General features: G+C 36.5%; 1 protein-coding gene across 1 annotated transcript in view; it reads right to left on the minus strand.

The window, feature by feature from the left end:
* Positions 1–1,511: 1,511 nt before the first annotated feature.
* Positions 1,512–13,462, minus strand: part of LOC109539596 (protein sidekick) — a 123,808-nt gene continuing 111,857 nt past the window's right edge. The window contains exons 21-32 of the mRNA XM_048666938.1: positions 12,253–12,481; positions 11,940–12,166; positions 11,412–11,884; positions 11,161–11,357; positions 9,520–9,716; positions 8,563–8,802; positions 8,168–8,513; positions 7,835–8,113; positions 7,460–7,780; positions 7,223–7,399; positions 7,031–7,164; positions 1,512–5,271 (exon numbers count right to left, since the gene is read on the minus strand). Of these exons, the coding sequence (XP_048522895.1) occupies positions 5,029–5,271; positions 7,031–7,164; positions 7,223–7,399; positions 7,460–7,780; positions 7,835–8,113; positions 8,168–8,513; positions 8,563–8,802; positions 9,520–9,716; positions 11,161–11,357; positions 11,412–11,884; positions 11,940–12,166; positions 12,253–12,481 (3,063 nt within the window). The 3' untranslated portion in view covers positions 1,512–5,028. The remainder of the gene's footprint in view (positions 5,272–7,030; positions 7,165–7,222; positions 7,400–7,459; positions 7,781–7,834; positions 8,114–8,167; positions 8,514–8,562; positions 8,803–9,519; positions 9,717–11,160; positions 11,358–11,411; positions 11,885–11,939; positions 12,167–12,252; positions 12,482–13,462) is intronic.

Genomic DNA, 13,462 nt, shown 5'->3' on the forward strand with positions numbered 1-13,462 from the left:
CCTTTTAATATGTTGTTCTGTGCCTATTTTACATATACAATAAGCTATTTCTGCGCGAAAATCGGCAAGTTTCATAATTGTGTCTTGCGCGCGCTTTTCTTCTACTCGTCTGTAAAGTAACCAGGCATTCACCAACATCTGGTCAATTAGATGATAAAATAATCGGATATACCACTTCTTGGAACGAATTTTCATGTTGTATCTACCAATAAGGCTATCCATAAGGTCCACGCCACCCATGTGTCGATTATATTCAGACATAATATATGGACACTATCTCAATTCGTTTTTTCTCTTTCCTGTCAAATCTTTGTATAGTGGTTTTTGGAAGTGCTCCAGCATATGTAGAAAGAAGGCAAACAGTTTTGTTGTCTTTCCAGCCAATACAGGAAACATCGACACCATCATATGTGCCTCTTGCCATTTTGTTGAATTCCTTTTCTGTTGGAAGCTTGAAGTTTGGAATTCGGGGCCTCCTAACGGTACCTCAAGAGAATAATCATTTTTTTGCGAAGCATGACACCAACGGAAGGCCTGTGTAGAAGTTATCGAAGTATACTACATAATTTTTATTGGTTGGAACAATTCTACATAACCGTTGGACCAAATTTCCTGTGGCTCCCAGATCTTCTTCATTGTTTTGAATTATTTCATTACTGCCTTTTCCTACATACACTTCAAAATTATAGGCAAAACCAGATACTCCAGCTAAAATAAATAGCTTAATGCCCCACTTGTGTGGTTTGGCAGGCATATATTGCTTCAAACTTTCGTTATACGATTTTAGTTGCACGAAACCAGTTGCAAAAAACAAAAGTAAGTATGGTTAAGCAATGTAAACAAGTGAATTAAAAATATTTAATAGTGATATAAATGAAGTAAAAGAAATTGAATAAAATATAATAAAATAATTTTAATTTATGAATATTGGAATATATAGCTACAGAGTGAAATCCGTACAATACTTTAAGCCGGAGGAAGAATCACACTTGTACATGATAGTTGCAATTTTGTTTCTCGGTCTAGTTTTCGGACAGTTTTACAAAAAAAATTAGGAATTGCTTCAAAACGACCAAAAAAATGGCAACGATCATTTGGGCGTTCCATTCTGCACCATGTAGGAACTTTATGCGAAATTAATTTTTACAAGAACCCGGACTGGTAGAAAAATAGTTGAACTAGATAACACTCAAAACGGAAATTAAATCGACCGCACCAATCAGAATTTATCCAGTTCCGAATTCAAGGCAAATTTGGCCCTGTAACGTTTCTTTTGTTGAGTAGTTAAAAAAAAATACCGGAAAAAACTGACATGGTCAGATTGCTGTCCTAACTAAGGCCTGGTTTACCAAAAGCATAATTCAAAAATAGAAAAATAAATGTCTGGCCAGCCGATTGAATTTATTGAAAATAAATTTATTAAATGGCATTGAAATGATTCGTTAAGCTAAACTTTTTACATAATCATCAATTTTTACGTGCTAGTGGGTAGATGAATAAACAAAACAATATTTGTTCTAAAGAATCACAGATTTATTATACAAACAGCTGTTAAATATAATAAATTAAATGTAATAAAGGCAGTAGAGATAAGGATGTTCTTCAAAGGAAGAAATCATTGATTTACATTTTACACTAGTGATAACAGACAAATTAATAGTCAATTAGATATGCAAGAATGGAAATTAACAGTTGAGCAAAGTAAGTAAAATCAGATCTACTTTTTTGTAAAAATTGTAAAATACAGTGTTTTGCACGACACCCTAAAAGTTTACATATTTCGATATTACGCATTTTTCACACTCATACAAATTAATAATACTGCAAGTGAAATAATTGAGATTTTACACATGTATAACAAATAATATACAATGGATATCTAGCGATAACATATTTCCATGAATGTGAATGAGCTGCAACTGAATCAGGTTTATCTGCTTCTGACTCAGTTGACTTTTCCTTCAAAAGCTTTTCAATTTTCCTAGACAATGTTCATTAGAGAGGTATGTAGAGCCGATTTAATTGACAGTGATGTAGTAATAATCCTAAAGCTCTGTTACCCTATTCCTTAAAGGTAAATATCAACAATAGAATAGAATAGTAAAAAATAGTATGTACAAAACTTACCTACTTAAGTCTTTTATTTCATATAGTTAAAATTTTAGAAATGCTATTTCAACTATCAATTAATTAATCAATTGTTCAGTGCGCTCGACAGTAGGTTATTTTTTGTACAGTGCCAATATAAAACGACTATTAGACGGAAAATTAGAGACGTGTTTATGTGTCTTTAGCTTTTGTGAAATTTAGTGTTTGTGTTTTATTGATGACACTGCATTTATAGATGCTTTATTAATTTCGCAGCAAAGTAATTTATCTCCATACTACATAATAAGTACTCCAAAATGTTCCCAGTTTACAGCTTTCCAAAATTATTTTCTGCATTAAAAAATTATAAACTAAGCTACCTAGAGTATTTTAAGTTATGGGAACATTTGTTCCATAACGAACTGAAACATCTATATCACAAACAAAAGTAAAGTCCAACCTATCGATAAATTTCCATTGTAATCAAGTTAGAAGCTTTCGAGATCGAGATAATTAGTTAAGTTAATTGTTTCATTTTGGATAGGAAGGGTTGTGCGCTCCGACACAAATTCGAAAAATTGCAATAATTTAAATTTTTGTGCAAAAAATTGCCAAGTTTTGGAAAGAGAAAGTGTTTCTATGCCGTTAATATTAATATAAATGAACTGAATAACTAAAGAACTCGATCGCCTCACAAAATAAACGGTGTTCAATTTACTTTCAATGCTGTGGAAATCACAAATGACATCTTTTGATTACAAACCAAGATGCCTGAGAGAGAGAGGCAAATAATTACGAACGCAGGCGGCAAAATATCTGACTCAAGTTGATTACAGCTCTTGGTGATCACGCGTATAAACAAAACACGTCGCTCAAAAATAATAAACAAATGACAATATAATAATAATCACAAGTGACAAACATCGGCTTGTAATATTGGAAAAATTCAATGATTAACAAAATTTTCAATTTCTTAGAGCTGAGAACGAAAAAATGTTCAATTACTAGATTTTTTCCTACTTTATGTACTTTATGTCCAGCCAGTAAGAGATTAGATTGAAAAGAGTTAACGTGCCCAGATTTATAGTCGCATTGTTTTATAGGAAACAAATTTTTTATACGATACATGTTTGAGTCTAGAGTCAACTAGAGGTCGTATTAGATTTTTGTTCATTATGGAGTGTTGAGGGTCAATAAAAGTTCGTTATATTTGTTTATTTTCTAACCGAGAAGAGAAGATTATTTTTTTGCCATTAATGTATTGGTTTGGTTAGTTAATTTTATCAACTATATAACCGATATTTTTTTAAACAATATTGTCGCGTTTAAAAGATTCATTCTGCCATAATGGTAAATGCCTTTTGCCTTGTCGCACCGTAAACAATAGATTTTGTTCATTGCAGTCACACTTTATAAATTTATGAAGTTTTTCGGCTGTTTTGAGATAAGTCAATTATGCAGAATAAGTTTCTAAATACGAGTGGCTTTACCATTGTATTATTTGTCGCACACACCTGTAAATAAATTGTTTAGTTTTCTCGCATTTTTCTTCAATATTGCTCTCGGCTAAATTATTTTCAAAAAAATCTTCAGTTTCTCTGTAGGGATTTTAAACGAATTTTCTCTCGTCAATTTGAACAACAATATTAATACCAAAAATCCAAAGTATGCTAACCAAAATGTCCACATCTCGTGATTTTTCTACGGTCTTCTGCTGCAAAGATATCGGTCCTTGAATCCGTTTTTTTTTAATAAGTATCGGTATAACAAAATATTTTTTTTGTAAACCTAACAGTAATTAAGCTTGCAGAAATACTAATAGAGCAATATTTGATTCCAAGAACTACGAAACATGTTATTAGATCATGATAATACACATACCATTTTTTTCCATGCTATCAACAAGAAGTGCATTTTCTCAGTCAAAGTTTCCATCTATTTGAAAATAGTCACATTTGTTTCGTGTATTTGTGATAGAATGTGTATCGCAAATACACAAATACTGTATCCAGTCCGTGTTTGGCAATGAAAAGAAGTCACAATTGCCTTTGGACCTTTGTTAATTTCATTTGCTCATCTTATGCAAGCTTGTCGACTGTTATCACAAAAAATAATGCTTTCATTATACTAGTAATTTTTAGATAGGAGGAGTGAGTACAAAAACATGTTTAAGAACTTTTCATACTATTTTTGTACTGTATCCGAATCCGACTGTGTATACCGGGCGAAATATAATGGAAAAAAATTGGAGCATACCCGTATCAACCCATGGAAACTTCTGAGTAATTATTCAAAAGATGGAGATATCTTACTTGACTTCATGTTTAGTATAGATAAGTAATAAATACCATGCTCGACAATATGAAATATTTGCGAATATTTTTCGTACTTAAATAAGTTCGCAATCAAACAGACTATAAGGCAACCAAACCGCCGATTATGCAGGTTCAGTTGAAATAAATATGGCTGCAATATTATGGCTACACTACTTAACTATTTGCTAAGTAATAGATTGCAATAACCTACTGTCAATACTTACTTCAGATGGTCTTGTTATTTGCCTCCAAACGATCGTTCGAGGTTAAATAAGGATCCATCTGAAAATGACTTGGCGAAAAAATACTAGAACGCAATGATTCTACCATTCTTTCACAGTTGCCAACGAGATCAGGCAAGGTGCTTGCCCACATTTGGTCCATAAGATAAAACTTTTATAATTATACACTATTTATGTATGTACAATAATAAGTAATTCTTAAGTAGCTACGCATTCACAGATAGTTCTATTTAAGAAATATAAAATCAAGGAAGTGGAGTTAAAGCTCTCATGGACTGGCGAAGTTTTGTTCGTTTTGGCAGTGGATGAAACAAAACCCGGTTCAACTAGCTTTCAGCCCAATTCGCCAGTCCATGGACTTGGGAAATTAGCTAAAAGTTGACCTAAACGAACGAAGAGAACCCGGGCAGGGGCGCCCTCGATCGTGCCATGTTATTCAGGACGATTTGACCACCATTAAGACTAACCACCGCACTACCCTCCGGTTCCGAGTCAGTGTAACTACTGTAGTTTTTCACGGGTTTTTGCCTCTTCCAAGACTGGCGTAGCGTGTCGTTCACATTGGCATAGTGATTTACGAAGGAATGTGGGTCGGATCTCACACTTTCGTTCTCACTCTCCGAACCCTAAATCAAGCAAAATTGAACAGTTAAGGCACCGTTTTAATACCCCTTTGAATTAATGGACATTAAGCATGCAATAACTCAAGCTGGGTACAGTACAAGTCATTGTTTCGATGAAACATTGAGTGCCAAAGCTGTATTTGGTGTATAAATACGTCGAAAGGGAAGTTCTTTACCTTGATACGTGGAGACTACATGAGCCCGATTGCAAGAGAAAGGCACAATTTACATATAGATAAACGTTTTATAGGGTCATTTAAGCAAGTTCAAGATGGATTCATTATTGTTAACATAATATCGATCGTATTTGGTTATATTTTAGTTAATCGGTAGTCGTTGTAAAATGTTTTGCCACTTTTTCAATACTTTTAGTGGCGCTTGGTTCAATATTGGAAAGCTCATAATCATTGAAAATCTATTGGTCCAACAATCCTTCGAATTAAAAAAATTCTCTCAAAATTAGTTTTCAAATTAATGTTCCAAGCATTGGAAATTTCCGCCATTCTCTTCGAAAATTGTTCGACTGACTAAGCAATTTAAAATTTCGATAAAATAAAGGCTGTGCACGCGCACTAAGTGTGTACAATGGCCAGCAGAAAACACCCGACTTCTTAAGACCCTTGGGGGTAAACGAATAGCGCGAGACGACACGGATCAAATTTGCAATACATTTTCTTGAATTCTTTACCGTTTACCAAAGACATGTTTTCATATTGTTCACCGCCGATATTTTACCGCGCGACAGGACGTTTCCTCATAAGTTATTTCATTTCTTTCAAAAAATTGTGAAAAATAGTAAATACTAAAGCTGTTCATTATTACTGAAATTTTTTAAATCTGAAGTTAGAATAAAAACTTGAGGTATTTTTTTGTTAATGGAACACCCTACATATTTCCAGCCAGATCGATAGGGTTTTTCTTCCCGACTTCAGAAATATATATTTTGCTTATTTTTTAAACAATTTTTATATTGCGTTTTAAAAATTATAAATATAATCAAATCAAAGCAGTGTTGAAATTGCCGTTTACAAAACAAAAGCAAAAGAAAATGCATCCGGTCGCGCGAAAGGAATTTAATGCGGCGTATCCCCAGAGTCGTGTTCTATATTTTCGCGGCAAACGATTATATCAAAGAAGAGAACAACCATTTGTTAATTTTGTTATCTGGATTGGACGAGCTGATCTTGTCCCATGGCCCCCTAATAGCCCGACTTAACTGCTCTTGATTGTTTTTTTTTCAAACGTAATCTGGACTTAAGCACTTATACATGTTTCAAAAATCAGCAAAATAAATCCTACCGATCTGTGACTTTTTACGTCTTTTCTTGATTAAAGATTTGGAAAATCTAAGTAATAATAACCACAATTTTTTAAAATAAACCATCTAAGGGGTGTCAACTTATGAGAAAACACTCTTCGCTTACATTATGATTATCATTTCAAAAATTTTAATATGTTTTTAAGAATAAACCGCCAAGATTAAAATGTTTTCTCTTAAATATTTTATCAAATAGTGTTCTGACTTTATGCAATTTAAATTATAGATGTATCACTACTGCTTCTTCTTTAACAGTTCTTAATGCGTTTATAGTAATTGCGCGTAAAAGTTGAGGACTTTTCCAAGTTACCCTTCGAACTACCCACAATGTCTACTTTACGAAATTATTTTTAACGATCGTTAACAACGTCTTTCGGCTAAGGATTATTTAATGGCCATCCAACCAGCCTTAGATAACACCGATAACATAAAAAGAGTTTTTACCTGCTCAGATGAGCTCATTTCAGATGGCTTTTCTGTTACGCTGCTATCGTCTGGATTCTCGTCGTAACCCTTCAAACTCTCCTCGTCTGAGTTGTAGGGCACTGAGGCTGGAGAAGGTCTGGGTGGGGATTTTCCTGAAATAAACCATGCCATTAAACCTTCGTTTTAACCATTTTGAAGTGGATGACACACCCAGTATCGTTGGAGGTTGATTGTGAGGCTGCTTTCTCTGCCCGCCCCGTTTGCTCAAAGTTCCAATAGCAGTAATGGTTCCATTCGCACCTTTCGATCTGTAGTAGTCCATTGCCAGGTCCTGATGGTCGCCCATCGACATTGCCATTGATTCCTCCAGAGTTTTTTGAGCCTCCTCTGCAATTCACGTCGATGATTAGCCCTGCGTACCGAGTGGAAGAATCATTGAGTACTCACGCTTGTATTTGTAACTTTTGCTCTTCACGCAGAGAATGGCTATAATCGTGATAATGATAATAATTGAGGTGGCAGCCAAAGCAACCATGAACCAAGTCTGTCTGTAAAAGGGACTGTTTTGTAGGTATCCGTATTCCATGTATAACTTGGAAGGAGTCAGAATGTAGTCCCTGGACATTGCTGGACAGCTGATTCCAAATTTGTTGTAGGGAATCACTCGGAAAATGTATGCAGTGGAGGGCAAAAGGCTTTGATAGGAAATGGTGAAATCTTGCAACGGTCCGTTGCTAGTTTTTGTCACTGTTTGCCATCGGGAGTCATCTGCAGAAGATTTCTCATAAACACGCGAATATTAACGTCTTTTCCACAAAATACCTTTACGTTGCGATTCCAAATAGTATCCCGAAATAGGCCCTTTTCCAGTCGGCCCATTTAACCAGTGCAGTTCCACATTGGACAGTTGTTTGACCACAGTCAATTCCTTGGGAGACCCAGGTGATCCTTCCTGAGGTCCTGTGGTTACGTTGTTTGATATGTGAGGGCCAAAGTCGAATGTCTGCGCTCTAACCGTGAACGTGTACGTAATTTCTTCTTCCAGACTCTGCACTTGCAAAGAGTTGGTGGTTACTTTTTGCTTGACTTGTTTGCTGAATCCTAGAATGGTTTGCATTAAAAAAACTGGTGGGTTTTCAGCTAGGTTTCACTCACTTTCATTTTCCTCTGCCGTTTCGTATGTGACGATATACCCGACAATCTCGCCGTTTGGCTTTTTCGGGGCATCCCACATCACCATCAGACTGTTCATGGTGATTTCGGTAAATCTTAGATTAACCGGCGCGCTGGGAAGACCTGGGAAGGTTTTTACTAATATGGGTTGTGATCTGGGCCCATCTCCCGCTGGGTTAAACGCCAAAATCTGGATGCGGTACTCTGTGTATTTATCCAGGAAAACTAGACTGTGAGAAGTGGACGACGGCGCCACTATCTCGATTTCCTCCTCCCATTTCTTGCCGTCTTCTAGCTCTTGCGGCGAGTTGATCACCAAGTAGAAGATCTACACAGTGGCCTTAGTTTGGAAACGTGCTAATTCGCGTAGGGCTTACTTTATATCCGAGCAGTTCTCCGTTTTGCATGTGTTGCTGAGGCGGCTTCCATTTCAGTCTCACTTCGGTCGAAGACACCGGTTTTGCTTGCAACGCTCGCGGTTCTCCCGTCGGTACTGCTTCTCCCACGTAAACAGTGACGGGTGGGCTGGCAGGTCCTTCTCCTTGGATGTTGAATGGCACCACAATGATTTCGTAGTTTTTGTCTTGGAGCAGTTCATTGAGAACCATCTTGTTGGCCTAAAACAACATTGTCATAATGGATATGGGGTGGAATTTGGCTTGTTCAGACATTGACTTGTCTAGAGAAGCTGGAAATTGAACAAACGGTTTTTCTTTCAAATCGTTTGTGAACAACAAATAGGCGACAGCAATGTGGATTTGAGGTCTCAGTTTGATGCGGTTCGAAGTTATATGCTTTTGTATTCCTGTTTAAGTAACTATTTAGTCCATATCACGCCTAAACAAAACTCTTTCTAAACTGTGGCAAACTGAGGGTTTTTGAATCAAAAACTGGGCGTATTTATAGTTTGGTCTTCTTTTCCTTCATTTGGTGTCTTTTTCAAATGCCCGTTTTACTTTAGAATTTGGGACAAAATCCAAACAAAGTTCTGTTGCTTTTTTCTCAAAAAAACATAGATTTCCAAAAAAACGATCAGAGAAAGCAAAAGCATATGATCAACTATTTGGAAAACTCATTGAAAACCTCATTGCTCTGAAGAATGTTAAAGTTTCTTCAAAATTTACAGTTTTTCTCGTTTTAGACCAAAAACCAGAAAACCCGCATTTTTAAGCAATCATTTCTATCAAGTAATCGAATTTTCCTTTTTTGGTTATTTGAAAAAAAGAACAAACTGAACAAACATTTCATAGACTTGTTGAATTCAGAGTGAAAAAGGATTTTAAATATCTAGTAGATATAGACTGAATGAACACGAGTTTCCTATATGTACTTACATTAATTCCTTTTACTTCTTCATTGGGTGTGGCTTGTAGAGCGGTGGGAAAGTCCGAAACGGGCTGAAAAACTACCTTATATCCACCCGATTTGGTATCGCCACTCCAGTATTGCTCCTCAATGGGTATCCAGAAAACTTCCACACTTGTTGTAGTTATTGGGACCACTTTGAGCCCAGACACAGGTTTGCTTGGAGCTGGTTGAACAAATAATTTATATTTTATTTATTGGCACCTCATACATGGAGTTATTTTTTTACTCCATACATTATTATGCGATCTTGAAGCCTTCCAACAATATTTCAGAAAAGGATTAATTGTCAGTACTTTAAATCACACGTTTCAGACAATCGGCTGTAGCAAATTGTAATATCAATGCATATGAATGTAAGAAATTACTAAAATGATTGGAAGATAAATGGTATGATTGGGTGCGGTAGTGCAATTGAATAGCCACTTAGATCACCTGAGATGACACCAATTGACTTTTTCTTATGGTCATGTTATGTTCAAGGCTAAATTTTACAAAATGGTACCAACATTAGCTGAACATGAAAACCAGAATAAGACAAAGTTTTCGAAATATTTTACTTCAAAGGTCCTCCTATAAAAACATTGGTTAAACATATTTTTGGCAGTAATTCTGTAAGGTTTATAGTCCTTTTAATAATAGAGTCTAATGTGCAAGTCTGAAGGTCTACTTGGACTGATAGGAATAGCGTGAGTTCAGTGTCTTCATTTGTTACTGTTTTACTAATTATTGTTCGTCTCGTAATTGCAACATTTCTTGTTTCTGCAAATCTATCCAATAAACTTATGTGTGCTTCAATTTTCGGGTTTTTTTTCAGCCTTTAGGATATCGGGCAGCAATGGTTTTTTGCATTCTCCGACTTAAAGATCATATTAACGATTTCCTAGATAGTCAGATTTATAGTTACTGAGAAAAAAATTAATACTATACTAAAAAAACTTTTCAGTTCGATCTGTTTGGTCTTGTAAACTTGTTGTTTAATGGCGCTAATTCCACCAAAAATTTGACTTTACAACCGATTTACTCAGAAACTTGTATTTCAAAGTGTTGATCATTGAACATTTTCTGAGAGCTTGCTGAAGAACCTTCAAGATAGCATAAAAATATACAAACAAGCATAAAAATATATGGCGTGTTCCATTAACAAAAAATGCAGTTTAGTGATCTTTATGAACAACGCCAACTCCTTGTGCGTTGGTGCATCTTTTGAAAGCAGTTACGCTATGTTCTTATATCCGCAATTGACCACCAATTGAGAATCAATTGCGAAACATTGATACAAGGCGTTTCATTAAAAAAATTGCTATAAATGCCGCGGGTTTTCGAAAAAATCCTGTGTAATAAAATAATTTTAATGGGTGGCCACTATTTTCCAGCTCGTCTTGGTTGGAATGTGAATGAAATAACCAATAGAGCAAACGGTTGACTTCTACTCATATAACAGGTAGACAGAAAAATGAAATGTTTCTCTTTAGCGGTGGAATTGAATAGTTAGTAACATATCTTCGATATATTACAATTCCTCGAAAATTTTCGACTTTTTATCATTCCACTATATTAGACACCAGAAGTTTCATTGTTTTGACCTCAGAAATATACAAATTACTCACCAGCTGGATACGTTCGAACTTCAATAGATTCCGGGCTAAACCTGCTCGGACCAATGTCGTTTGTTGCCTGTATCCTGAACCGATAAGTAGTGAAGGGTTTCAGATTCTGAACAGTGTATGAATTGAGATGTGGATCCACCCTTTCCGGCAACGATTGCCATGGTCCATTGTTTTCCATTTTTTGAACAGTGTAGTATCTGCAACAAGACACTTAGACCCCCATTCGCATTGTCAGTGTTCTCTAAATTCACCTCAGTGGTGCAAAGCCATCTCTTCCAGGCGTCCAACTGAAAGTGATTGCTCTGCTTTGGATCTGCGATCTGCTGATTTGCGGCACCGAAGGTTCCGTGGGTGGTTCGCGGTTGTTGGTGGTGAAAACCAAAGCTTGCGCTGTGTTGCCCCATCCACTCCTCGTCTGAGCTGTGATAGAGAACAGATAGAACTTCTCCGCTTCCAACTGCGTGAATCGGAACGTTCTATCTGAGGGAGGAAACTCTTTTGCGTATTTGCTGTTTGAGTTTGCGTTGTCGATGTGATAGGTCACTCTGTAAGCTAGGATTTCGCCGTTGGGTTCTTCGGGTACATCCCATATTATTCGGGCCGAAGTGAACGACACATCGGGGAATGATACGTTTGAGGGCGCCCCAGGAGCATCTTCGAAGGTTCGCACACTCATAGCTGGTTTACTGGGCGCGCCATCTCCCAGACGAGTGTACGCCAGAACCTGAGCACCAAGTATTCATGAGTTTCTATTGCGGATTAAGCAACGGATCGTGTACCTGGACGTGATATACCACGTATTTTCTCAGCTCCGTCAGAGTGGTTGTGAAGGTGGAATTATTGGGGATAACCTTGTAGTCGGAACTTTTCATATCAGTGGCATAGTAGACTTTGAAGCCCTCGATCAGACCGTTCTGATGCTCCTTGGGCACTTCGCCCCATTTTACCACTATGGTAGTGGATGAGGTTGCGTTTGCCATCACGTTCAAAGGCCCAAAGGTTGGTACTGGAATAGAAGGACTTATATAGAATATTATCGCCCAAAGGGCTTCGAGGGCTGCCCTCAAAAGGGATGGTTTACAAACCCCTTACCCGATTCTCGTGTTCTTTCAAGGGCTTTCGGTCCTACCGAAGAACAGCCGACATCGTTGCATGCTTGCATTCGAATTTCGTACAGAGCAAATTCTTCAAGCCCGATGATTACGTGCGAGTTGGCAGTGTGATCTTCGATTGAGGCACTGTAAATGTGACCAGTTCTCAGTTCGATGTAGCTGATGTTGTATCCTCTGGGGTTTCCAAACCATTCAATTTGTTGCAAAGGCTGCAAGATTTCAAAATCATTTCAAGCTTAATGACCCATTGTGTATACACATTTTATTTTTTAATTGTGTGTAAAGGAAGGCTGGTAAAACCCATTAATTGGAGGAAACTGCAAACTTTCCAGATTCCTTTGGAAAACTGGTCTGTTTGGAACTTTCTCTGGAATATTGAAATTCCAAGGTTCAAGGCGCTTTGAGACGTTATTGAACGCCCTTCCCGTCAATTTTTATTAAGCAAATTCAGAAATCGGGCCCTAATCGAAAACGAGCCATCAATCTGGCACCGGGAAATCGAAACATAACAACCATTTCCTTGCTTTGCTCAGTTTCAGGAAGCTTTCAAACGAAAATATTATTGGGGGTTGTCATAATCTCCAACAATTTTATGACTCTCCCGACGGTCTGGAGATATTCAATGTTTTAAGCTGGCCGGTATGTACATTTAGTCAGTGCACGGGGCGATTTTACGGTGTGTTCGGGAGAACATTTCGAACGTTGGTTAACCAAAAACAAAAAAGAAATGAAACGTGCAGCTGCTACTTTACTAGCATTTCTTGCATCTCTAGTGAAGTAACTAATCGTACAGTTGGATGTCTTGAAAACTATTAGAAAATGCAATTTCACCTATCAAGGCGTGTACATAAATAATTGTATTTTTTTATTGTTTGTCAAAATCGGATTTTGCCTTTGTTAAATTAACGACTAACCTGGTATTATTATTATTATATTATTTATAACTATTTAAAACCAAAAACATTATAATTTCGGCCCGAGTTTGTCTTTTTCTAATAAATAAATATGAGATTAATTGACAAGATCTGGTTCAATTTTAAAAATATTTTGAAAATCAAAAGATTTGATCTTTACAGCATACATTTTTTCAAAAAAATTATATTTTGACTTGTAGTCTATTAGATTTTTAGCTGATTTCGTAAACTTTTCGAGAAACAGAATGTAAAGAGAATAGTTAGTTATAGGTTCTC

The sequence above is a fragment of the Dendroctonus ponderosae genome, unplaced genomic scaffold, assembly GCF_020466585.1.
Source record: "Dendroctonus ponderosae isolate FM_Combo_2020 unplaced genomic scaffold, Dpon_F_20191213v2 Dpon_F_20191213_5, whole genome shotgun sequence".
NCBI classification, from domain to species: Eukaryota; Metazoa; Arthropoda; class Insecta; order Coleoptera; family Curculionidae; genus Dendroctonus; species Dendroctonus ponderosae.